We start from the raw sequence: 23,954 nt of genomic DNA on the forward strand, positions 1-23,954 counted from the left end.
CTATTTAACTCGTCTTTGCAATTCGTAAACTCGGGTAACAATGTCATCATCTATCGAAACATCATCGTTGCCCATCATAACAAGTAATGCTGGTCCTGTAATCCCATAGCTAGTATTACCCATTCGGTCACTCTGCTTCGCCTCTTCGTTTTTCATCGCCGCCCCGTGTCTCCTATATCCCCCAAGTCTCTCAACGTCCAAGTCCGCTCCCTCCTTGTCCATCACCCATCCTCCTCTCCAAATCCTTCACCTCCTCATTCCAGCCTTCCTCAGCAGCAACACCCTGTTCCTGCGCGCTGGAGCCGGGGGCGTGTTCGCTTGCGCCTTTTCCTCCTTCTTCTTTGGCATCACTGCTACCAGCAGTTGACGCATCTGATGTGCCCAAGATTTGCGCTTTGGCTTCTGATGAGAGGGGGACTCCTTGGTTGGTGATGGAAGACGAGGAGGGGGTTTGGCCTTGAGAGGCGAAAGTCGGGTTGGCGGTTGGAGAGAAGGCGGGGGATTGGATTGCACCGTTGCCTGCTGCGCTGTTTGTTGCCATTTTCTTTTTTTTTTTTTTTTTTTTGGTGGAGGCTTTCGAGCGATCTGAGGGGGGGTTGAGAGTGATTAAACAGATGGGTTTTAGGTGGATGTGTGGAGGTTTATGGCTGTGATTTTGGTGGACGATTGACTGTGTTTGATCTCGAGATGGGGAGTGGTCAGTTTTTGTGTGGTCTGGAAGTACAGGCTTGGTGAGATTGGACTTTTCTTTTCTGTAATTTAAATGATGTCAGGAAGTGGTTGGGGAGAAAAGGGTACTCGATTGTTTCGAAGTGATTGTGTACGGTATATAGGTAGGCTTATGGTGGTTTGCTGGTGGCCGTCAAGGTACTGTAGGTAGCGCTAATGATGTCACTGGCCAGACCGCGATAAGAGTGCTGGGGGGGGGGGGGGGGGGGTTTCGATAAGGCTCATGCTAAATGCACGGGCCAAGCATATCACGGAGTTCACCTCTAACCCCTGTCCCTGCTCACCTCGGTGTAGATCCGGCCGAACGGCTGACGTTGGGAGCTGTGGAAATGAGATGAAGTGAGGTTCATCGCATCAGCTGACCGAAATTCCGACGCTTAACCTCATGAAGCTGGGCTTACACGAGATCTAATGGGTCGATAGCATACCGACAACCGAGCTCAGTCTGTTGTCGCCTGGTTTCGCATATCCATATCGGACGTCCAGGTGAGCGAGTCATTGCACACGTTCTCAGCCAACGAACGCCGAGATGTTGTTGACGCTCGTCCCCAGGGGCAGGGTCGGGTTGTTCCCCGGAATCTCTCCACCGTCATCTCAACGGGCATTCCTTGCTTTGAAGGGCACGACGACAACTTACACACCCAACCTCAAACACCAAGTTCAAGTCCAATACAGCACTTTCCGAGACAACAGAAGAAATGTAGACGGCATCACCGATCCCGAAAAGGCTCTCCCAAGGACAGTCAAATGTCTTTCGGTCGCCATAAACCCCGAGGCCTGGGATGACTTTCTTTCTGGAAGCCCGGGAGAAATATACAAGAAGCGAATGAATGTGAGTACATCGTCATGTCTCTCTGCTCGGAACAAGCAACTCACGCTTCTCGGAAAACAGCCACGAAACCCACGTGTCTTCATCAGCCCCGCTATACGCCATTTCTACCAAAGCATCCTCTCCCATGGACCAGAGGTTCGAGCGGACTGCCTAGTCATTCTCGCTTCCTTGCGTTACTTCCAGGAAGTACAGTGCGCTCATACATTTCTGTTCAACACGGTAAATGAACTCTTCCCGCGCACAGAAGTGGGGCCCTTGAAGGACTCCGAGGTACTCAAAGACAGGTTGAACGTCGTCACTGCCGTAGTAGACAAGATCCCGTTATGGCAAGTGCCCGGCTATGCTCCCAACGCCACCCTGGCTTCAGAAGGGTTCAGTATCATCTGTGGACAGAGCGAACATCTTTTGCCTGGCCTGTGGGACAACTCAGACTTCTCATGGAGCAACATGAGGAACGAAACAGACCCTCTCTTCCTCGAGCGAATGTACCGTCGTCTCAAGGTTGCTCCCAAAGGAAACGCCAATGTCGAAAAGCCGATGCCCTATTCCTCTGGACCACCTCCCGTCCTCGAATTTCGCATCAATCCCCTGCGCGACGACAACCGGCCTGTACAAGTCGCTTTGCCGCTCGCCAACACCAGTTATGCTACTTCTACCGCAGCCCAACAACGTGGTACGACACCCCACATATTAGAGGTTTCGGCTTGGGCGCGGTCACCGGAGAAGCAGAAGCTGCGTCCCATACACGTCGAGGCAAACACCCGGACTCATGTCACCATCCAAACGACATCCTTGAAGCAGCCCTGGCCAAGTGAGCTTTGGTTCCAACTCCTGCCCATCACATCTCCGCGCAAGATTGTCAGCGGTTTGGGAAACATCCTCAAGCAGGTTGAAATTGACGGCGAGAGCGTCCCGGCTAGCAAGGAGCTCGAGGATGTGATCCCGAAGCTGCTTTCCATGAGAGCCAGCAGTCACAGACCACTTAAGCACACGTCAGATAGCCACGCTGTTAAGGTCTGGGCTCTCGTCATCCCGGATGAGGTATACCAGAAATATGCAAAGTTTCAGCCTCCTGTGGATCTCGCCATGCAATTGCCACCTCCTTTTGATTTCGAACAGGCCAGTACTGCGGACGAAAAGAGATTAGCTGGAAGGTGTAGTAAGGCTCTACAGGGCCTATTGGTAGCCGGATGTCATCTCCGGGAAATCCGTAAGTCGGCCTCCACATTTTCTAGTTTACACGCTCTATTCGCTCATGTACATGTATATATATATGTATACATATATACTTACTAAACGTCCAAACAAACAGTAAGCGGGGGCGGAGGCTGGGGCGCCAAACAAGGTCTCCTCTCCCTTGACCCTCAGGATCGAGATAATCACCGTAAAACCCCCACGAACAGCAGCAAAGACAGCGAGAACAACGAAGCTGAGGAAGAAGACGACGACGACATGGAAGGCCTCGAGCGTTTCCTCCGCACCCTCCGCGGGGAGCAAAACGTGGGTGACATCGCCTCACCCGGTTCCTGGGTCCAGTTCTTTGTCGCGCCCGCCCACCTCGAGCGGCTGCCTTGGGATGCGTCCAAGAGTGTCGTCAATACTCGCAGGCCGGCAGAAAAGTTGACTTTGGGCCTCACGGATGCGGTCGAAGAGTATACCCCTACATGGGATCCAGACTTTACGGAGAACAAAGACAGCAACAGGTACAAGTACCTCTGGCGGGATCCAAACGGCGTGGAGATTTTTACGTACCAGTTTGGTGCGCTTGCGAACGGGAGTCTATGGCTGGACTTGAAGAAGCCAAGCGAGTTGACGGCGACTACGGAAAACAGCACGAATAATATCAATAACAACGGACAAGAAGAAAAGGATCTGTGGAAAGATTTGGAGACCGATTCGGAGAGAAAGATTACGGTTCCGGAATTCAATCTTCGAGCGGACATCGATAACCCGCTGTACGTGGTGAAGGTGAAAGAACCTGGTGAGGATGAGCAACAGCGGCGAAAACAACAGAGGGAGGAAGTAAAGTTGTTTGAAAAGATAAGAAAGATCCCGACAGGGAGGCGAAAACTGGCGATTTAGGCACGAGTAAGAGGTATAAGTAACAGGACTCCTACTGGAGGTGCTAAGATCGATGCCAATTAGGGTAGACATGGGCTTCTTTAGATAGTCGCAAGACGAGAGCATTCCACATAATTACCTCTACAGATGTCGGGGTGTGAGTCTGTTGAACGGCAAGTCTCAAATTGATATCCCATGTCTAAAAGCGTTTTTTTCTTTTTGTTTTAGGAGATCCTCCACTTTATTAATTCTACTCTGTATCATCTCTCACCATCATCAATATTCATCCACAGTCCGTACCACATCATTTCTCACACCCCTCCCCTTCCTTCTCTACTGCCCTCCTCTTCCTCCTCCCCTCTAACCCCTCCCCCATTGCCTGACACAAATCCTCCAAATCCAACCCCCTCCTCCTCTTCCCCACCTTCTCCTGCCCCAAAACCGTCTCGTCCGCCACAAACCTAAACACCCCCGCCACATGCTTGAAAACATCCTCCTTGTCCTCATCCCACCCCACTTCCTCGTCGGTAAAAGTCTTGCTAATCTCCTCCATCTCCCTCACCCACCGGTATGCCTTGGGCGGCAACGTGGTAACGTACCGCGTCATGGTGTTCAACCGCGAAGGGGCCAGGCGTTCCAGAGAGGAGAGAAAGGAGGGGAGGATGCGAAGGGAGTGGGCGGTAGAGAGGGAAAGGAGAGAGAGGGCTGCAAATCCCTTGGCGAGGGAGGCGTAGACGTTTTTGAGGGCTGAGGCTTGGCCGATTTCACTGCTGCTGCTGCTGGTCCGCTGCTTTTCGGCACCGGAAGAAGAGTTTGGGTCAGGATCGGAGAGCATGTGTTCGATGTGCAGAGTCGAAGCAAAGTGGTTGCCGTAGGGGTAGGGAAAGGTGGTTTCATCGGTGAAAGACCAGGGACCCGAAGTGGGGAGGAGAGGGTAGGACCAGCCGGTGGTAGGGTCATGGAGAATGTCTTCTTGAGGGAAGGAGGCGACGGGTTTGGTTGAGGTTGATGCGGCGGGGATTGGAGCCGCCGGGCCGGTTGACGAAGGGCCTAGGGCGGTGATGCTGCTGGTCTGCTGTTTCCGAGAGGGAGTGACGCCGAGGATACAGCCGTCTACAAAGCGAACATCGCGGTCAGGGTCGAGGCCGGCGGTGGTGAACTGGGCGGCAATGGATTTGACGGTGGAAGGCGAGATGGCGTTCATGTCGGCGAAGTAGAGCGGGGTACACCGAGGGTTGGGCCCGGACGAAACACGCTTGAAAGCGGTGATGATGCGTTCAGCTGTGGCAGCGGCTTGAGCGGGCGGAACGATAGAGAGGATCACGTCGCATTGGGTGATGAGGGCTTCATCTGTGGAGAGCAGCTCAGCGCCGACGGTGATGGCACGGTCAATGGTGTCTTGGCTAGTTGTTGACGTTAGTGGTGGTTTTCATGATGCGTCCAGACACCTTGAGATCTCACCTTCTTCCTGTGCAGTTTGTAGCAACGGCGTAGCCATTCGCAATGAGAAGGCTGGCAAGAGCGCTGCCCATATCGCCCATCGAGATGATGCCAATCTTGGCTCGGGGCTCTTGCCCCTCTGCCTCCGTGTTTCCGGACATTGCCAAGGTACTCTCCCAAGGTAAACAATGTATGTGTTGTTGATCCGGAGCAGCAGAGGACTAATATCAGGGTGAGATGCGTGAGTCAATAAAGAGTAAATGTCACGGATGAGGGGTGATTTATAATTGTGGGGTTGTTCGACGTTCGGGATGCTACCTATAGATCCGTTCCAGACGTTCATACGAGTCAGGGAAGGAAGGCTTCACGATCTTGGTTTAGCGAACGACGTGTAAGTGATCCTCCTCCAGGAAACAAACTCGGGTCTTCTTGCGGGTAGCGTTAGAGCAACTATCACATCAAAAAGTGAAACAAGTCTTTCTAGGCTGTCCAAATTATGTGCGCTAGAGAAGGATCGATTTATGCTATGAATACGTACCAGAGGAAAAGAGAGTAGAGAAGACCCGTACGGACCCGTCTAAACAAGGGCTGTATCAAACTCCCGCAAACCCATATCCCAATCTCGAAAGCATCACCACCTCTTGCGCTGCTCAATACCTCAGCCGCCAACCTTCTACTTTTTACTCAATACCCATATCGATGTCATCTTCGGCAGGACCGCTCGCAACAGCCCCATTGGAGGCTTCGGCCGCGGGGGCAGTGTTGTTCTCTTGATTCGCACCACCGCCGCCAAAGTAATCCTCCATCTCCGCATCCAATTCTTCCTGGGTCTTCTTGGGCCGTCCATTACGAGTGCGCTCACCCTGAGGCTTCTCCCCACCTCTTCCACCACGTCCACCACGTCCACCTTCCCTGCGGGCGCCTGGACGACGACCACTCTCACGACCACCCTCACGGCGAGGAAGCGGACTGCGCGAGCGACCACGACTGGAACCACCAGGGCGGTATCTATCAATTCCTTTGCGGGCCGCTTCCTCATCCAAGTCACGGTCGCGGCGCGAGGGTGAGATTGAGCGGGAACGGCCACCGGGGACAGTGATACGCTCGGCAAGAGGACGAGGGTTAATAGCAGTTTCAAATGGGTTGCGGCGGGGACCGCTGGGCATGAGAGTGAGGCGGATAGGCTGGCCTGGAATGCTGTTAAATATACTGACATCTACAACTTCGAGATTCAATGTGAACGTACCGGCAGCGTTGGCTCCGTCATACTCGCGAATAGCCCGACTGGCATCCTGAGGAGACTCGTAGGTTACGAACGCAGTTCCTTCCGAGCGACCAGCGCGATCGTACTTCATGTCGAGCTTGACGAGGGGTCCAATTTGCGAGAAGAGTCCCTATGTATGTGGTGAGTATGGTGAACTGTGCGTAACATTCCTAGGCTGTTATGATGCTTACTTCGAGGTCCTCTTGGGTCAACTCGTAGTGAATGTTGTCAACGCGGATCTTGGATCCCCTGGCATCGCTGCTCAAATGTCAGTACACAAACGTGGTTCGTAGCAGTCATGGCTATATCCCCTACCTGAAGGGTTCTGGAGAGTTTCTTCTTCTAGGGGCACGGCGGCGGTCTGAGAGACCAGTCAGCTAGGCCTTTCAGGACCCCTTTGAATGTCTCAGCTAGACCGTACCATTCTCTTCGAACTTGTCGTGAACCCATTCGCTGTACAAACCATGTCAGTATCTTCCTCTTTTATAAAGATGCGCCTGTAAACATACGAGTCGAGGTTTCTTGGTGCATCATCTCTGAAGGACTGTCCCGCCCAACAAGTCGGGAGCTGTTAGCTGGGAATTTCAACCAATATTACGCCAGCTTCCTCCTCGGTCGCGATTCGAGGCATCGAGCACAAGTCGGGTTGAGTGGCTGCGTTCGACATCTAAAGACAACCGGACAGAGAAAGAGCGGAGCGTAAAGTCTAAAGGGGAAGAGGAGAGGATTCAACCTGTGGGGGAGCGGTCGAGGTATCGTCAGCAAAGGTTTCCAATCGCGGTGTAAAGAGAAAAAAAACCGAATAGTTGAAATAGATACTTTGAAAAAGAAAGTTGAAAGGAAAAAAGAAGAGATCTCCAGGCTCAAGTACGACTGAAGATCAATTCTCCTTGTAAGCAGCGTACCTTTCTAACGCCATCGCGCGGGTAATCATTCCTGTCGCGTCGCTGGCGGTTGGCGGCGCCATTGTCCCGATTGCCTCTACCACGAGAGCCTGAGCCCCGGCCATTCTGCAGCAAAGCATTCCATATCAGTATTCATTCATGAAGGACCCATAGCTCAAGTCAATTGTCAAACATGGAGAAGAGGAAATGGTTATGACATACTGGCTTGCGCTCGGCGAGGATCTCGTCAAGGCTGCGGTCGAGAGAGTTGTCGGCCATTTTGCGTGATGTCGCGACAATAGAATGTACTAATCGGGTTTGCGGACAGGGGCTCGGTGATAAGAGAATAAATATAGGTAGGCGAAGGAGCCGCACCACGAGTCACAACAAGTATGATGGAGGTTTGAAAGTGGTCGTGAGGCGAAGGGCCGGTGAATGTGACCAACCTGTGACTGGCATAAATCGATGGGACGGCAAAAGGACAGGGACGCGGTTGCAATGAATTGCAGGTTCGAGGTTGGGGTTGGAGCGGAAGAGGCTGCGAGGCGGCGCCCCGGCGAGTCAACGTTGTTTCTTGGCTGTGCTAGCTGGCGCCCGTCGTGACTTAGTGTGGGGAGGACCGCTACGTACATGTGGAGCTCATTTCAACCTCAAGTTGAAGACGACATCGACTTCGAACGGACTTCCAGCATGGTGTTTCCCTCACTCTTCCCCGACCGCTATGCTGAGCCTGGGATTGAAGAGTCGTTCCTAATCCAAGATCCAACTCCAGTTGCAAATTTGACGGAGGAACAAACACTTGGGATTTGTGGAACTAGGTACGGCCTAATTTCCATTCACAGTCATGACCAGTCAGTCTATGGAACTAGGGGGCAACGGACGGCAGTGATGTTGCTGTCGCCGTATACCAAGTGAAGACAGTCGTACCGGCACACTAGACTTTTGTTATCATAATATGGGCTTGTTCGACGTTACAGACAACAGGCTCATTATACCATTTGCTTCACAAAGGGTACCAAGAACCGGATAGACATCATCTTGGAGACAGCAGTGAAGTTAAAAGAAGTAATTACAAAAGCACCGTTACTGAACCTAACAATCTAACAAGCAGAAGCAGCTGACCTGGCTGCGTCCTCCTGCCTATCCAGCTTTGCCGGGAACAAAAACCGTCATGATCATCAAATGTCATCCCTGCGGCCTTCACAAAGCCCACCAGGCCATCGCCCACTTCACAACACCAGGACCCCAAGTTCAGTCTAAATCGCATTTTGAGAACTTCCCTTGACAACTAGTTACAGATTGACCAGAGAACCTCAATACAAAGCAGCCCGTCCCTTTGTCCGTCTTTTTTGAGCACCGAGCACCTCTAAAGTAAATGAGCGTGCGCACGTGCTAGAACCGTACCAGCGCTTTTTGTGGTGTAAGAAAATGTTGCCACCAGATGCTGAACCAGCGAAATTCCCGGTAGAAAGAAAAGAGTCCTTAACCTCCTTCTCTATCAAATACCATGTACACGAGGCCGCCTCTTAAATCCCAGGTGGATGCCGACGTGTAAAGGTTGCGGGGTATGCCGAGAATAAGGAAAAGGATATCGTGTATCAATGAGGCTTTTTGCTTTTTTTTGTTTAGATGAGATCAGCGACGTTCATGGGCATCTCCTCAATCTGGGTGCTGTAGAACTGCTCGATCTCGCGCATCATGCGGACATCGTCAGCGGTGACGAAGTTGATCGCAACACCCTTACGACCGAAACGACCACCACGACCGATACGGTGGATGTAGTTCTCGCGGTTGGCGGGGAGATCGTAGTTGATGACGAGGGAAACCTGCTGAACGTCGATACCACGGGCAAGGAGATCGGTGGCGATCAGGACACGAGAAGAACCGGAACGGAACTCCTTCATAATCAAATCACGCTGAGCCTGGTCCATGTCACCGTGCATGGCGGAGACGGTGAAATCACGGGCAGTCAGCTTGTCGGTGAGCCAGTCGACCTTTCTGCGGGTGTTGCAGAAGATAACAGCCTGGGTGATGGTAACGGTCTCGTAGAGATCCGAGAGGGTGTCAAGCTTCCACTCCTCCTTCTCAACGGCAATGTAGAACTGCTTGATACCCTCGAGGGTAAGCTCGTCCTTCTTGACGAGAATGCGGACGGGCTCGCGCATGAACTTGGTGGTAACCTCAAGGACGTCCTGGGGCATGGTGGCGGAGAGAAGGACGACCTGGGTGCTCTGGGGAAGGAGCTGGAAGATGTCGTAGATCTGCTCCGTGAAACCGCGCTGTAGAAAGAAGAAAGGTTAGCATTCTGCATCCGACCTGTTGTGAGCACTGGAAAGTATACATACCGAAAGCATTTCGTCGGCCTCATCAAGGACGAACATCTTCATGCTGTCGGTCTTGAGGAAACGACGCTGGATCATGTCGTGGACACGGCCAGGGGTACCAACAACGACCTGGGGGCCGTCCTGGAGGGCCTTCATGTCATCACGAACGGAGGTACCGCCAATGCAGGCGTGGCACTCGATGTTCATGAAGTCACCGATGGCGACAACAACCTTCTGGATCTGCTGGGCAAGCTCGCGGGTGGGGGCGAGGATGAGAGCCTGGCAGGCCTTGAGGCTGGGGTCGATCTTCTGGAGAACGGAGATGGAGAAGGTGGCAGTCTTGCCAGTACCGGACTGAGCCTGAGCAATGACATCGTGGCCTTTGAAGAGTCAGCGGGAGTTACCCATCTTGTCGAGAAGCGGTGTTTTCTTACCCTTGATGACGGGCATGATGGCGCGCTGCTGGATAGCAGAGGGGCGCTCGAAACCATAAGCGTAGATACCTAACATCGACCATCAGCATATGAACATCTATACACCGCTCGGTCGGGGATGGTGTTCTTACCGCGAAGCAACTCGGGCTTCAGGTTCATCTCGTCGAACGAGTCAACGGTCTCATCGTAGTTAGACTCGATCTGTCCTGTAAGGGAGAAAGGATTGTCAGTGACTGCTGAGTTGGGCGGTGACGCCGAAAATGTGGGCGCCGACGAGGGGCAGGTGAGGGGAAGAGGGGCGAGGCACAGCACCGAGGCGACGGCGAACACTTGCGCGACGCCGTCGACCGAGTGTAGCGATGGCCTTTGGTGGTGTTGATGATGATTTGAACGTACCCTCGGGGATATCCTCGAGTCCCTTATCAGTAGCCATGATTGCGGTTGTAGATTCGCAAAGATTTCCGGATCCAAGCCCTGCTTAGATCTGGAAATACTGTTGAGTGTTGGTGGGGTAGGGAAGCAAAGAAATATCCGCAAACGTCACGTTGCAGATATGTTGGAGAGGATATTAAGTTATTGGAAATCGACAGATTCAAAATCTCCCAGTTGTACTGAGAGAAAAGGATCTGGAAAAAAAGGTCGAGGGATGGGGCTGTTTGTATGTGGGTTTGGAAGTGGGTGGGCAGAAAAGAGGAGAGCCTGTGGTGTAGGCGGACAGATAAAAAATTCAATTTGCTGGCGGACCGAAATTTGTGTGTGCCTCAGGCACTAAAAACCTGACTTGTGAATATCGGTGCCCGGCGCCTGCATTGGACGGATGTCAGTCAACTTTTTTTGACGTCCGCCCTTCAAACCCAATAATTACAAGCCAATCAGAGAGCTTGCGCACTTTTATGGTGGGGTGTCTTGGCACTTGCGCCGCTGCCGCTGCCTTTGTCTCTTTTTTTTTTTTTTTTTTTTTTTTTTTTGTCCCTTTCCGGACTGCCACTGCGACAGCGACACTGGAAGCACATTGATACGTACCGTGACGTTATACAGGGGGTCCCGGGGCAAACATTCATACCTAGCTCATGCGCGCGTTCTTGACACTTTGGAGGACTTTTTCCCTCATATCCTTTTTCCGCTTCTCTGTCTGTTCTCGCCATCGATTGACTTCTTTTATCAATTAAACTGCCTCGGCCACAACTGGATTTTCTTTTAGGTCTTGCAGCCATCAAGTGGTGTGTCCTTGGTACACGCTCATACCCTCCTCTGCGCAGACTAGTACCTAGCCATTGTCACGATTGGTATTATTCATTGGACGCTGGCCCGTTTCCATCCTCTTCCACTCAACACGCACGCAGCAACCTCGTCGTGTAGCCCTATTCCGATCCGGCGGTTGGCTGCAACAGTTGGAGGATATACGGATACCTTGTTACAGGTCAACATCATATGACAGTCAGACAGAACCGGCAACTTCCCAGAAATCTTTATACGATGTTTCTCTCAACAGATCAGCACCAAAAGCCTGACGCCCTCATCTTTGAGGCAAATGGTAATGGGGGTCACAGAGTGACTGATGAAGATGATGTTTCAACAGCCGTCGAGTCATCTGTTCCCACACACCCTCTTGGGATCAAGCCTCTGGGCAACAAGTACTTCCACACTGGCACCGATGCCCGTGTCAATTTGGGTGATCTGCAAGTCTTGCCCGATGAGATGCTTGCCCAGCTCCTTGAGTATCTGGACAAGCGTACCTTGAGGCTTCTAGGCTATGCCTGCAAATTTCTCTATGCTCAATGTAGCTATGATGACCTCTGGAAAACCATCTTCTTAGAGTAAGTTAGATCAATATTTCGGATGCAGATTACTTTCATGATCCAACCGCACTTAACCCCCTTCTTTCCTGGGAGTCGTCCGACCCCTGACCTTAGAACTGGCCCAACACACGTATTGTCAGTAGTGCAAGCGGCATTTCTTGTCAGATATCCCCTTTCAATGATATAGGAGACATGGGCATCTTTTCCAAATATTTTATGTGTATTTAGTTGTGTAGGTTGTTGTTGACTTGCTTCAAAACACCTGACATCTTCTGCTTAAGAATGGTGTAAAACCTTCACCGAAATACATCGACTCGATCCATGTTAACCGAGGTGTAGGTCTGAAACCAAGAACAAGACGTCTTTTCAGTGGCAGGGCTCTTGGAGGGCAACTGTTCTCGGCCTCTCACCCGACAAGCGTATCAAGATCGACTGCAGCAACGTCTTCTCTGATGTCTTGCATCGTCCGTTTGTCTGCAGTCACATCTCGTTGCCCAAGTACACGAGAAACATCCCGCCAGCCAACAAGATTCCTAGTCTTGACGACCTGACGTACGATGAGTTTGCAGAGAAATGGAGCAAGAAGCCCTTTATCCTGACCAGGTGTATCAAGTCGTGGCCCGTCCTCAAATCCTGGAATATGGACAAACTACATGAAATGTATTCAGATGTGGTTTTCCGAGCCGAGGCGGTAGACTGGTCCTTCGCCACATACTATCAGTACATGATGGACAGCCAGGAAGAAAGTCCCCTTTACTTGTTCGACAAGAAGTTCGTCGAAAAGATGAAAATCGAGGTTGGCAAGAGCAAGGATGCCGCTTACTGGAACCCGGACTGCTTCGGAAAGGACCTCTTCGAGCTACTCGGTGCTGAGCGGCCTGCGCATCGCTGGATGATCATTGGGCCTGAGCGGAGCGGCTCTACCTTTCACAAGGACCCGAACGCGACGAGCGCCTGGAATGCGGTCATTCAGGGAGCCAAGTATTGGATCATGTTCCCGCCATCGGCCCAGGTTCCCGGCGTCTATGTCTCCGAAGACCAGAGCGAAGTCACCAGTCCTCTTAGTATTGCCGAGTGGCTCCTCGAGTTCCACGCAGAAGCCCGAAGGCTGCCCGAATGCAGAGAGGGCATTTGCCATGCAGGCGAGATCCTCCACGTTCCCAGTGGCTGGTGGCATTTAGTCGTGAACATTGAGCCCGGCATCGCACTCACTCAGAACTTTGTGCCAAAAGCACACCTGTCGGATGTGCTTTCCTTCTTAAAATACAAGGCCGATCAGATTTCGGGGTTCAAGAAAGAGGTCGAGGACCCATACACGCTCTTTGTTGAGCGCTTGAGGGTCGAATATCCTGAGCTGTTAGAGGAGGCTGTGAAGCAGATGGAGGAAAAACAGGGAAACAAGAAAAGGAGATGGGATCAAGTGGTTGGCCATGACAGCACCGACGGTGGGCCAGAGCACAAGAAGGGCGGTGGTTTTTCCTTTGGTTTTGGCCTTGGCGATGATATTGAGGGGGAGGAGGATGAGATCCCCTAAAGGGGATAGACGGGGATCGAAACGGAAATCTGGTGGCTCTTTTTCCACTAGATAGAAGACATCACGTTGATATGCGTATATATACGTACGCATTTGAACGTAGACCCTTTAGCGAAACATTATATAGTACTGCATTGTCTAGCGATTGGTCGATTTGATCTTCAGGGGCAAGCTAGGATTGATGATTTCCCCCGGACGGATAAACAGTGATGAAACTTGGTGGCAATCCTACAGCCTACCGATATCCGCCCTACGATCGCAGCGATCATCCGCGACGGTCTTGCACGGCGTATACATAAAAAGGGGACGAGCTAGATCAATGATGGTCATGTTCCTCATGCACTTGCAGAGCATGTTGAAGGACACTGAGATCGGGCGAATGTATTAATACGTGTGAAGGATGTTACGCATCAGGGCAAGCGTATTCTTCCCATGAGACAACCTGCCCCTGGAGAAGATACATGGACATTGATTCGTCGAGGAGAAGGGATCCAAACAATGCGTCCGTTTTCAAAGGATCTCTGTGGCTTTGTATGGCGATCAAGCTGCCAATGAGCATCCGTACCTCGACGGGAAACTGGCCGTAACCGTAGCCTTGGGATGGGTTATGGCCGCCTTCGAGGCCACCTCATTGCGAGGATTCCACTTCCTTCCTCGCCCCCTTTTTGTTTCCCCTTTCATTAAGTCTTGACTGATGCCATGATGGCCCCTGTTTGTCTCAGGCAGAATGGGAGAATATTCTCATGTTGGGGTTTCCGCCAACACAGCATTGAGCGGGCTGGTCAGTCAGTGCTGGCATTGTATCACTAAAGGAGCTAAGACTGGGGAACATCCACATACACTCATACGGTAGCTCAGTAGGTAGCACAAGGGGGAAAAGGCAACAAGAGGAGGTCTAGAGGCTCTCTCAAGCTAGGCGAGTTGAATTAGGTCTGTGCACGATACGTAGAGGTACCCGGTCAGAAACAGCCCCGCTGTTGGAATGTTTCGGCAACGGGGAGTCTCCACTCAACCCAGTGCGCACCCCGACGGGCAGGCGCCCACGGACAGCCTAGCTCGACCCCACGCGTCCATCAGCAGCTCTTGCTGCGTTCCAGGGCCTCCCCCGGGGGCGACTCCCCGCCGATTTGGCGTGTCGTCCTGGGGCTGGCATCACACACAACGGAAACACCCAACCCGCTGCTGGTTCCAGTGCTGTTAGTGTTGAGTGCTGACCTAGAGGTGCTGCCCAACCGGCGCAGCTTCCCCTGTGCATCCCATCCTCACATCCACTCCCCGTCATCCACACCTGCCTGGGCTCGATGCGTCTCGTTGTTTCCTCGTTCCAACACGCAGTCTCGACTTCAGTCCAGTTTCTCCCATCCACGCAGTTCGTTGCGCCCTTGAGGTTCCTGCTTCCCATCGCGGGCAGTCTCCCACTCGCTCGGGCAGATCAGTCCGATCACTGCATGTACTAGGTACCTAGGTACCCTACTCACCGTCAGCCAACACGTACCTCTCTACTGTACTCGAGCATATGTACCTTACCTACCTACCTTACCTACCACTCCCTTCTCTTGCTCACCACATCGCTTCTTTCGTTTCCTCCATCTCTACCACTTAATCGTTCGCGACTGCATCACCAGTTTGTTCTCTCTTCAAGGATCGGATCCTACCAACTGTTTCCCATCTGAACATTGGAAGCTGTACCCCCGACATTTTGTCCCTCTAGGACCGACCCATGAGCCAAGATACCTAGGCTGTCAAGGTTCCCGCCCCTGCATTCTACCTATACTCGTACTCAGCCAGCCCGGGGCTCTTCAACGTGGTGTGCCGTCTGTCACACCGATTCCGGCCTCTCACAACATCGCACAATACGCTGCCCAACTTCCACGTGCTTCTTCCATTTTATCTTTACACCACACGCTCGTCCACCACGCTTAAGCTTACCCCGTTCACTACTCACCGTTTTGCGAAGAGCCGGCACTCCGATATCTATATAACTTCAACCACAAGCAAGGTCCCCTGTGACCCCTCCGCTGTTCGGACGAGGCGGTGACAACATGCTACTAGAGGTAATCGGCCTTCACTCTCGCTGCCGTGATACCGCCCGATTCTCGATCACTACCGTTTGCTTGGTTCCTTGATGAACCATCCATTGGCCTCTTGCAACCGACTTCGAACCCCCCGGTTTTGCGATTATCCCTATATCGTTACTCGATAGAGATTCTCGATCTCGACTCTTTGATACTCGATTCGCCGGTGCCCGACATACCCAGCCCGCCCTTGCGTCCGAGGCTGACGCTGCCGGCATCCGTCTGATCTGGTCGAATCATATAATACAACAGCCGCCGACTGTCCCAAAGCACCTGGTGGCCTTTGCACTACACGAGCGCATCGTCAACCAGCGGCGGAGCTTCTACAGGAGATACCAACACCCAACAAAACACCTACAATACCCTTTGCGCCCAACATGGTGTCCGACGAGACATACGACATTTGTCTTCCGGTCCTCGAGGATCCAGATCTTGACGATGAGGAGAAGACGGACAAGCTACAGGACCTTCTCAGGGAAAGGACAACCTTGAGCGGGCAGGCACTGGATAATGCAGTGTTAGATGCCATGTGGAGGTTTCGAGATGGCGGCGGGACGGCGACATCTCCACCGTCCATACGTCAGAGCATTCTCCGACGCCCGTCACCGGCTCCCTGGAGAGGCTCTAGTACTCCTCTTTCCAGCTCGCCTCGCTTGAGCGTCAGTCCGCTTGCCCCTCCCGGATATGTGCCGACAAACTTCGGTCGGGCCATGTCTTCGACGGCATCTCCCTTTGGTTCGCCTAGGCCATCCCCGCGACTTGCGTTTGCTACACCCGTCCCCCACAGTCCTAATCTGAACGCCTATCAGTTTGCCGCCAATGATGAACCTCCCTCACAGGAAGTGTTCGGAGATTACCAGTCGGACAATGTCGACTGGCTCGTCAGTGACGATGACCGTCTCAGTGTGACCTCTTCTCTCGGCGGTTCGAGTGGCTTGAATGTGGCTGCTCCCGAATTCGTATCGACTCAGCAGGCCGATATGAGTCCGTTTGACATGCTTAGGTCCATCTTGGGCACGAGTAAGACGGACGACGAAATTGGCGCTGCTCTTGCTATGCATGGCTATGACCTCAGTGCCACCGTTGCCTCTATCATGGACGACCCGGCACAAGATGATGTCTCCCTTTCTGGCCAAAATGATGAGGCCAGGGTGGTTGTGATTGGCAAGTCAATGACGCCTGATCAACGCCCCGCGACTCCGGCCGACCAGCAGAGATCGGGTGTGATTTGCAAGTTCTACCTGTCCACCGGGCAATGCCTGCGCTCTGATTGCCGGTTTAGTCACGATTTAAGCAATCATATCTGCAAGTAAGTCGTGTCTTGTCTTGAAAACACGGAACCTGAGACTGACGACTGTAGGTATTGGGTTGCTGGTAACTGTTTGGCTCGTGATACCTGCGTATTTTCTCATGATCCGGCGCATCTGGTGAACAAGCTGCATATTGACGGCTCGGGCACACCGCCGACGCATTATTCGACGGTAAACGTTCAGGACTTTAACAGTTTCCCGTCCTTGCAGCCGGGAACTCCTGAGCAGTTGCACGTTTTCCCGGCGTCAGCAAACACTCCCGCAGTAGGGATCACCCCGCCACCGGGCTTCAAGGGCCACCACAACTACGGCTATCCCGACCGTCCACGATCGCGGCCTGGTAGTCGACATCAGCAAAAGGAAGTTCCGCAAACGGTTCCGTCTCCTGACGATGCAGATGCATTTCCTACGCTAGGCGCCGCCATAGCCAAGCAAAGCAAGAAGCACCATGGTAAGAGGGGCGGGCATGGCCACACTGGTAGCGGCAGCAGCAGCAGCAAGGAAATCGCTAGTCCAGGCCCGAGCACACTCGCCGACATTGTCAAGATGTCTCCCTCTCCTGTCAATATCAACTTGAGGCCTAACGGTAAGTTGAATCGCAATGGCAGCTCTACTAGCATTCGGAATGGCGAGAACAGCGCTGCTGCCCAAGCTATTCCACCGCCTAAGCACATTCCTTGGCTTGAGACTGGAGAGAAGGCAAACAAGGCATATCTCAAGGCACGCCAGGAGGCCATTAAGCACGGCGGCTTGCGCAACAAATTCCTGCAGAGGTACGTTCCCACAAAGTCGCAGAGGTGACAAATACTGACCATGGTTTCTAGTGCTGCTCAGGCGTGGAACCGCAACGATGCCCGTGCGGCCAAGGCGCTGAGCTTGCGCGGGCAAAGCGAAAATGATCTGATGAGGAAAGCTCACCGCGAAGCCGCGTCACTGCTCTATGAGGAGCGCAACAAAAACAATGGCAGCTGCCCCGAGATCTACGTCGACTTGCACGGCCTTCACCCCGAAGAGGCAGTTGAATACCTTGCAGGTATTCTGACCGAGAACACGAGCGAAAGCAGACCTATCTATGCCATTACTGGTACCGGCCATCACAGCAAGAACGGCAAGGACAAGGTGGGCAAGGCGTTGCGCACTTTCCTTAACGAGTGGCGCTATGCCTACCGTGAATTTTCGGTGCCGGGCGACAGAAATAGCATGGGCGGGATTTTGGGTATAGATGCGAGAAGTTGGGATAAATCGTTGTCGCAGGATGGTGTCAGCTTGGTGAAGAAGGACGAGCCCAAGGATGATGTCGATATCCTGTCTCAAGGGGTGGAGATTGGGGAGGGCAAGGTGAAGTTGCTTGTTAGGGACCCGATGGCTGCCAAGGAGCCGCCCAAGGGCCCTGCTAGCCTTAGGGGACGGTGACTGGGTAGAATAACCACAAGAGCAGGATGAGACTTTGGAGTGCAATGAGTCCAATAAGTCGGACCTGAACGATCGTCTGCAGTGATAAAATCGCGAAGACGGGAGCAACAAGCCTGGCTGGTTAATAGCGGTAGAGCATTAGTGACGGGAAAGGGAAGAGAGAAGTATCGACTATCAATAATCATTGGGCTATTACAGCGACGTGCAGCTATATAGCATCGACCTTGCACACATGTGGTGACGGTTCCTACAACGTCCCAAACGGAAGTCCTTGCGAACATGATGTGTACAGTACACTCGTTCCAAGCCCGAGGCAGTGTTTCCCCCAATTTCCCCACGGGCGAAGATCCGGGAATTGAAAGATGGGATGGGCGACGCTTGGGTGCAGATCTCCAGAGATCTCGAGGTCAGGGCTGGCAGGGGGGTTATTGATGGTCAGGATGGTATTCTTGGGGATGGCCTGGAACTAAATGGACGTTTCCCGCCTGGCCCCGTTCTCCATGCTATCTGTCTACACTATCCCTGTAGCCAGCCCAGACATCATGCCCGCCCGCTACCCCTCTCTGTTCCTCAGTTGCCATGCCCCTGTCTCTGCTCTGTCAATTGTCCCTACCTAGGTACCTCTATCAGTACCGGACATGACGTTGATGTATTAGGTCCCATCTCCCTGCATGCAGAAAAAACACATCGTAGAATGGAAATGCGGGCGGCTCACCGCGGCCAAACATGGGTTGCGGATTCTTATCAAAACTCTGGAATCACTGAAATCTTAAAACAGTCGAGCTTCATAATCAGAAGATGAAGGGATGAAGGGTCTTATGGGGTACGTAAACGAGCGAGCTTTGCCAATTACCATCCAAGCCGCCCCCAAAGCTCCATTATTTCCAGCTTAACTCGCTGTCACAGCAGTGTTGCGAGACGCTAAAAAGGAAGCCGAGAAGCCCGATACAACCATTGCCGTCCCCTGTACTGGTCCGTTCCAGATTCAACTCATCTTAGGTTGTGAGTACCTAGCGGAGCTTCGGTCTCCGATTGCACCAGACAGACAGTTGAACGATAGGGCAACCTCGACCGTCTCTCTGCCATGTTGTGCAACACCACACACAACTCTTACCGTACTTGTTCATCCTCGGCATCTCTACATACTACGTTTCTTCTTTGATCGGAGCACCTTTTTCAGTTTACTTTGTCCTCCATCACGATATTGACTAAAGCTGTTTTACTTGTATATGGAGATTTAGACGCCAACATCTAACGGTCTATATACCTCAATGGACGCCACCAGGTAGCAGAGCAAACGACACTTACCTCGACCAACAACCGTTTCCTCCCAAAAGTCCGGTGAGCACGGCACGGCGCTTACTACACTACTCAGCGTCATCGAGTCAACCCGCCACAGGTTTACGGGAACCTAAAGTCCGAGTATTAGTATCAATCCCTACATCGATAATCAGATCAGGCAATCTCCATACCCATCCAGCGTCGACTTGTTCACCGATAAGACCTACCCACCTATCTACCTGTCGTGCGCCCAAGGACGCACAACCCAGTTCACAATGCCAGATCACAACAACAACAACAACAACAACAACAACAACAGCCACACAGCCCGCGACGCAGCCGCAGCCCTCTCCATGAACCTCTCCTCCTCAACCTCTACCACGCCCACCCACTCACCGACCTCCTCCCCCGGTCCCCAAGTTGGTGCCGACCCAGGAGGAGAAGACCTCCCGCAATGGGCCCGTCCCTCGGCCTCTAACATCCGCCGTCTGTCCTCCGGCCGTCCCTACTCCGTCCCCCGGCACGCTTCGCACCGCTCCTCCGCCGCCGCTGCCGGCGGCGGTCGGGTAGCTAAGCTCAAGGCTCTGGCCTTAAAAGCTATTGCAACTGGTCTCACCATCACCCAGCGCGCCATCACCATCTTCCTCGGCCTCTCGCTCCTGCAAAAGATTGCCATTCTTGTCGCCCTCACAATCTTCTTCTCGCTGAGCGTCGTCGCGCTGGTCTACTCCCACGCCATCTTCGCCTCCCTCGGTCCCTTGGCAGAAAAATGGCGAGCCCTACCGTTCGGCTGGCTGCTTTGTTTTGGCCTTGTCTTCATGACGGCTTTCCCCCCAATCATCGGTTACTCTACCGCCGTGACCGTTACCGGGTTTGTCTACGGGTTTCCGTGGGGATGGCCGATTGCTGCGGCGGCGACGGTGGCGGGATCAACGTGTTCGTTTTTGGCGTCGAGAGGCGTGTTGGCTGGGTACGTGAATGGGCTTGTGGGAAAGGATAAACGGTTTGTGGCGCTCAGCCAGGTTCTGAGGAGGGATGGACTGGGGGTGCTGGCAATGGTCAGGTTCAGTCCGTTGCCGTATAGTTTGAGTAACGGGTTTTTGGCGACGGTGCCGAGGTTGAGAGTAGGGGGGTTCGCGGTTGCAACTGGGTTGGCTACGTAAGTGCTTTCCTTTTAGTTCTCTCTTTTTTTTCTTTTCCTCTTTTTTTTTTTTGGCCCTTGTGCTAACAGTAGTCCCTTAAAACAGCCCCAAACTTTTCGTTCACATCTTCATCGGCTCCCGCCTTGCCCTCCTTGCCTCATCAGGCGACAAGATGACCACCCGCGACCGCGCAATCAACTACATCTCCATGCTTCTCTTCGGCGCTGTTGGCGCCGCCGTCGGCTATCTCATTTGGAAGCGGACCATGTCGCGGGCCGACGAGTTGGCGTACGAGGAAGGGCTGGACGGGGTCGACTCGCTCGCCGCCGCCGCGGGGACCACGGCCGCTGGGGAGGTGCATCGCACGGCGGATGGCACGCTTGAAATCGGAGATGATGACGAGGAGGATTATGCGGATCTCGAGGGCAACAGCGGCGGCCGACTGTTGGTTGGTGGTAATGCGGGTAGGCAAGGGGATCTAAGGAGGCAGAGCAGTGAGAGTGATATCTCGCTATGGGAGACGGATCGATATAGGGATAGCTGGGATGAGGAGGCCAATCTTGGAGGGCGGAAGTAGGGTTGACCATGTCCCGATGCTGATGCTTTGTTTCATCTGTTACTTTCTTTTGTGTCTTACTTTTTAGGTTGTGGCATGATTGCACAAAATGGAGCGAGTAAGCGGGCGGTGTCATCGCATATAGAAACTGGGGAAAGCAACCGGTGTTCAATGGCGTATTTGGAAACATTTTGATTTTCTGCTATCACCTTATAATTTCTTTTGATGGCGTCCTTGGCTAGTAGCTGATTTTCATGTCAAGAGATCATATCGATTGTTGAAGGAAATGGTGGGAGTGACACAGGTAGATAGACGGCACTAGAGAACATATAGATATTATAAACAGTATTCAAGTTCAGCTATCAATCTTCCGAGAAGCATGTCATTAAATTATGTGATAAATAATGCAATCCTTGAACTCCTCGCTATCCATCTGCAAACCGGGCAAGCCAAAACAGCCACCATTACCAGTTTCAAACCCAAGTCTTGACTGACACGCTCGCCTGTTGCTGAAATTATATGACAACGAACACACACAAGAGACTGATGCTCTCCCCGAACTGCCCTACTCACTTGCTACCCTGGAATTGTTGCATAAACTGAATGGCCTGTTCCATAGGATAACCGATGAAAACTGGCCCATTAAAGTTGAAAACCACGGGGCTCTGTTGCTGACCTGCTGTTTCAGCCTTCGGCATAGGCATATCTGCCAGATTGATAAACGTCGGCTGTGGTGCAGGTATAGGTGGTGGTATGTGATGCTCCTTTACTGGTGTGGACTGCTCAACCTTGTGATCCGTCTCCTTGGGCGCCGTCTCTCCCGGCACTATTTCCTGTTTGGACAGCTGCTCCACCTTTGTCCTAGATGAAGCGAATGCAGCCATCTTGGTATGATCAAAGGGACACTTCCCAGCCTGTGGACCTTTCTTGTGAGGAATCCCATCCTGAGCCGGCAATCTCGCAGGGACCGCAGGCCGAATCGGACTTGGACTCCGACTCCTCTGCCTCTGGGGTTGGTCGACCATGGCAGGTACGGGAATGCCCCATGGTCGACTGGGCGACTCTCCCAGGCGAACTTCTCTCAAAGGACGATCAAAGCGACCCTCACGTTCTTCCTCATCTTCTACGGGCTGGTGGTCGTCTTGGTATTCCGGTGCCGCTTGCGGGTCACTGGCGGAAACAGACTTGGCCCAGTTCGCTACTCGTGCATTGGAGGTTCTATCGACTTGCTCATGGTCTTGATATTGATCTCCCGTCGCTGGTGAAGGCAGCATAGGCTTGTGCAGATGGCTCAGGTCCTCGATCATGTTGACCAGATTCCCATACTTGGCATCGAGCTTCCTTACTTGCTCTTCATTCTTTTGATAGCGCCTGACGCAAACCTCATGACTGCGCGGAATCTCGTGCTTGTGCGTCTCCACGTAGCGAGCAATCTCTTCAGGGGAGTGCTTGTCAAGAAATCGAATCGGACACTTGGAGGCAGCAGTGTGGGCGGGCATCGACGTCGAGTCCCCGTACATGGCAGCGCAGATGGGGTCAGAGGATTTGTGCGGAGTGGGGTCCATGGCGGCGGTGCCGTTGTTCAAAGCAGCAGCATCTTGGTCTTGGGCTCCATCGCCAGTCACACTGCCAATACCAAGGTTGGGCGATGCTCGGTCTTGGACAGCGGGAGGCGTGACAGCAGCAGAAAAGGGACATGCAAGGAGGCCTTTCTTCTTCCCCTCAACAGTAAAGTCCTTTTCGAGCACGGTCGACATGGTAGTCATGGTGTCGGCGGCGGTAACAGGAGAGGTGGAAGCCTCCTTGCTAGAGTCACTGTGTTTGCTGGCCCTTCCCATGGCAGCGGCAATGAGCTGAGCAGCCTTTCTCCCCTCTCTGATTTGCAAGGCGATCTCGTGCTGGGAGTTTCCAGATTGGATGCGCCGAGGCAGAGGCACGACGGATGAGTTGGTCGCGACAGAATAATAGTGCAGGTCCGGTGGGAGCTGGAGCTTTGCGAGCGTTTCGGCTACCTCGGGAACTGCAGGCGCATACTTATCGGCTAGACACTGGTACTAAATTGCGGGCGTATGTGTTAGCCAGACATGATCGCCATCGTCAAGTAAGATGGGAAATGACAAGCACAATCCGGTGTAAATTGGATCAGACATTAGAAGTTGTCTCCACGTGCTGTTGATAGGCAGCTGGCAGATCTAGAGCTAAAGAATCATCACAAAAAGGGGGTTGAAATTGGGAAAAAAAGGAAATGGAGGGTGTTTTACCTTACCTGCTCGTGCGCAAAGCGAAGCTTGTGCTCAAGGATGGTCTTGCGGTCGATTAGTGATTGGACTTCATCTGCCAGGGCAATGAAGGACTCGGTTAGAGTCTTGGTTAGTTGTAGGTAATCCATCCCACAGCATTTGTTGCGACGAAGCGGGGAGGACCTTCGCGGTATAAGTAACAAGAAGAGGAGGCTGAATGGACCGCTTGCTTGTTGCGCCGCGTGACAAGCTCGTTAGGTCGTTCCGCCTTTTCCAGTCTTCCAATGAATGTGAAACGCGCGGGAATGGAAAAGAGAAGAAAGGCTTTTCCGCAGCTGTTTCCGGCCGCGGTTTTAGTCATCCCATAGGGTCCACTTTTTGGAGCACTGCACCCACCCGGGCCACCGCCGAAAAGCAGAGCCCGCCACGTTTGCCCGACGCCGGTGTACATACACCACCTAAGCGAAACCCCACCCAGAACTCTCATGCGGGGCATTTGGGGCTGGCACTTGGCACGAACACCCGGACCGACACAGCGGGACGCCAGGGGCAACAGGGGGGGACCGAACACTAACATCACAACATACATATGTACATAGATCCCTTGTGAGGTCATCATGAGGTTGGGGGAGAAGG

General features: G+C 52.9%; 9 protein-coding genes across 9 annotated transcripts; 4 read left to right on the forward strand and 5 right to left on the reverse strand.

Annotated features, from left to right (window-relative positions):
- Position 1: 1 nt before the first annotated feature.
- B0T23DRAFT_373478 (uncharacterized protein) lies at positions 2–565 on the reverse strand. Its single transcript, XM_062836797.1, has one exon. The coding sequence runs from the start codon at positions 539–541 to the stop codon at positions 191–193; it is 351 nt and encodes a 116-aa protein (XP_062695366.1). The 5' UTR covers positions 542–565; the 3' UTR covers positions 2–190.
- Positions 566–1,035: 470 nt separating this feature from the next.
- B0T23DRAFT_373481 (uncharacterized protein) lies at positions 1,036–3,798 on the forward strand. Its single transcript, XM_062836798.1, has 3 exons — positions 1,036–1,561; positions 1,622–2,771; positions 2,874–3,798. Exons 1-3 carry the CDS (start codon positions 1,259–1,261, stop codon positions 3,641–3,643), a joined length of 2,223 nt encoding a protein of 740 aa, XP_062695367.1. The 5' UTR covers positions 1,036–1,258; the 3' UTR covers positions 3,644–3,798.
- Positions 3,799–3,926: 128 nt separating this feature from the next.
- B0T23DRAFT_332624 (uncharacterized protein) lies at positions 3,927–5,313 on the reverse strand (the record flags this gene model as incomplete). Its single annotated transcript, XM_062835747.1, has 2 exons — positions 5,084–5,313; positions 3,927–5,025 (listed from the first exon to the last, which is right to left on the reverse strand). Exons 1-2 carry the CDS (start codon positions 5,221–5,223, stop codon positions 3,927–3,929), a joined length of 1,239 nt encoding a protein of 412 aa, XP_062695368.1. The 5' UTR covers positions 5,224–5,313.
- A 207-nt stretch (positions 5,314–5,520) lies between these two features.
- B0T23DRAFT_332628 (RNA-binding domain-containing protein) lies at positions 5,521–7,731 on the reverse strand. Its single transcript, XM_062835748.1, has 8 exons — positions 7,433–7,731; positions 7,232–7,336; positions 6,836–6,870; positions 6,748–6,779; positions 6,642–6,687; positions 6,518–6,584; positions 6,309–6,456; positions 5,521–6,251 (listed from the first exon to the last, which is right to left on the reverse strand). Exons 1-8 carry the CDS (start codon positions 7,487–7,489, stop codon positions 5,743–5,745), a joined length of 999 nt encoding a protein of 332 aa, XP_062695369.1. The 5' UTR covers positions 7,490–7,731; the 3' UTR covers positions 5,521–5,742.
- Positions 7,732–8,835: 1,104 nt separating this feature from the next.
- B0T23DRAFT_402286 (ATP-dependent RNA helicase eIF4A) lies at positions 8,836–10,401 on the reverse strand (the record flags this gene model as incomplete). The annotated part of the gene is made up of 5 exons (XM_062838654.1): positions 8,836–9,489; positions 9,556–9,914; positions 9,969–10,037; positions 10,100–10,174; positions 10,365–10,401. The coding sequence occupies 5 exons, from the start codon at positions 10,399–10,401 to the stop codon at positions 8,836–8,838; spliced, it is 1,194 nt and encodes a 397-aa protein (XP_062695370.1).
- Positions 10,402–11,444: 1,043 nt separating this feature from the next.
- On the forward strand, positions 11,445–13,301 carry B0T23DRAFT_352743 (Clavaminate synthase-like protein; the record flags this gene model as incomplete). The annotated part of the gene is made up of 2 exons (XM_062836097.1): positions 11,445–11,785; positions 12,107–13,301. 2 exons carry the CDS (start codon positions 11,445–11,447, stop codon positions 13,299–13,301), a joined length of 1,536 nt encoding a protein of 511 aa, XP_062695371.1.
- Positions 13,302–15,260: 1,959 nt separating this feature from the next.
- On the forward strand, positions 15,261–18,283 carry B0T23DRAFT_75433 (uncharacterized protein). The gene is made up of 3 exons (XM_062841740.1): positions 15,261–16,685; positions 16,737–17,459; positions 17,511–18,283. The coding sequence occupies exons 1-3, from the start codon at positions 15,754–15,756 to the stop codon at positions 18,097–18,099; spliced, it is 2,244 nt and encodes a 747-aa protein (XP_062695372.1). The 5' UTR covers positions 15,261–15,753; the 3' UTR covers positions 18,100–18,283.
- A 1,450-nt stretch (positions 18,284–19,733) lies between these two features.
- Positions 19,734–21,099, forward strand: B0T23DRAFT_309979 (uncharacterized protein; the record flags this gene model as incomplete). Its single annotated transcript, XM_062834554.1, has 2 exons — positions 19,734–20,539; positions 20,628–21,099. 2 exons carry the CDS (start codon positions 19,734–19,736, stop codon positions 21,097–21,099), a joined length of 1,278 nt encoding a protein of 425 aa, XP_062695373.1.
- Positions 21,100–21,420: 321 nt separating this feature from the next.
- On the reverse strand, positions 21,421–23,613 carry B0T23DRAFT_373490 (uncharacterized protein). The gene is made up of 2 exons (XM_062836799.1): positions 23,345–23,613; positions 21,421–23,132 (listed from the first exon to the last, which is right to left on the reverse strand). The coding sequence occupies exons 1-2, from the start codon at positions 23,465–23,467 to the stop codon at positions 21,648–21,650; spliced, it is 1,608 nt and encodes a 535-aa protein (XP_062695374.1). The 5' UTR covers positions 23,468–23,613; the 3' UTR covers positions 21,421–21,647.
- Between the last annotated feature and the right edge of the window lie 341 nt (positions 23,614–23,954).

This window comes from Neurospora hispaniola (assembly GCF_033458365.1).
Source record: "Neurospora hispaniola strain FGSC 10403 chromosome Unknown B0T23scaffold_2, whole genome shotgun sequence".
NCBI classification, from domain to species: Eukaryota; Fungi; Ascomycota; class Sordariomycetes; order Sordariales; family Sordariaceae; genus Neurospora; species Neurospora hispaniola.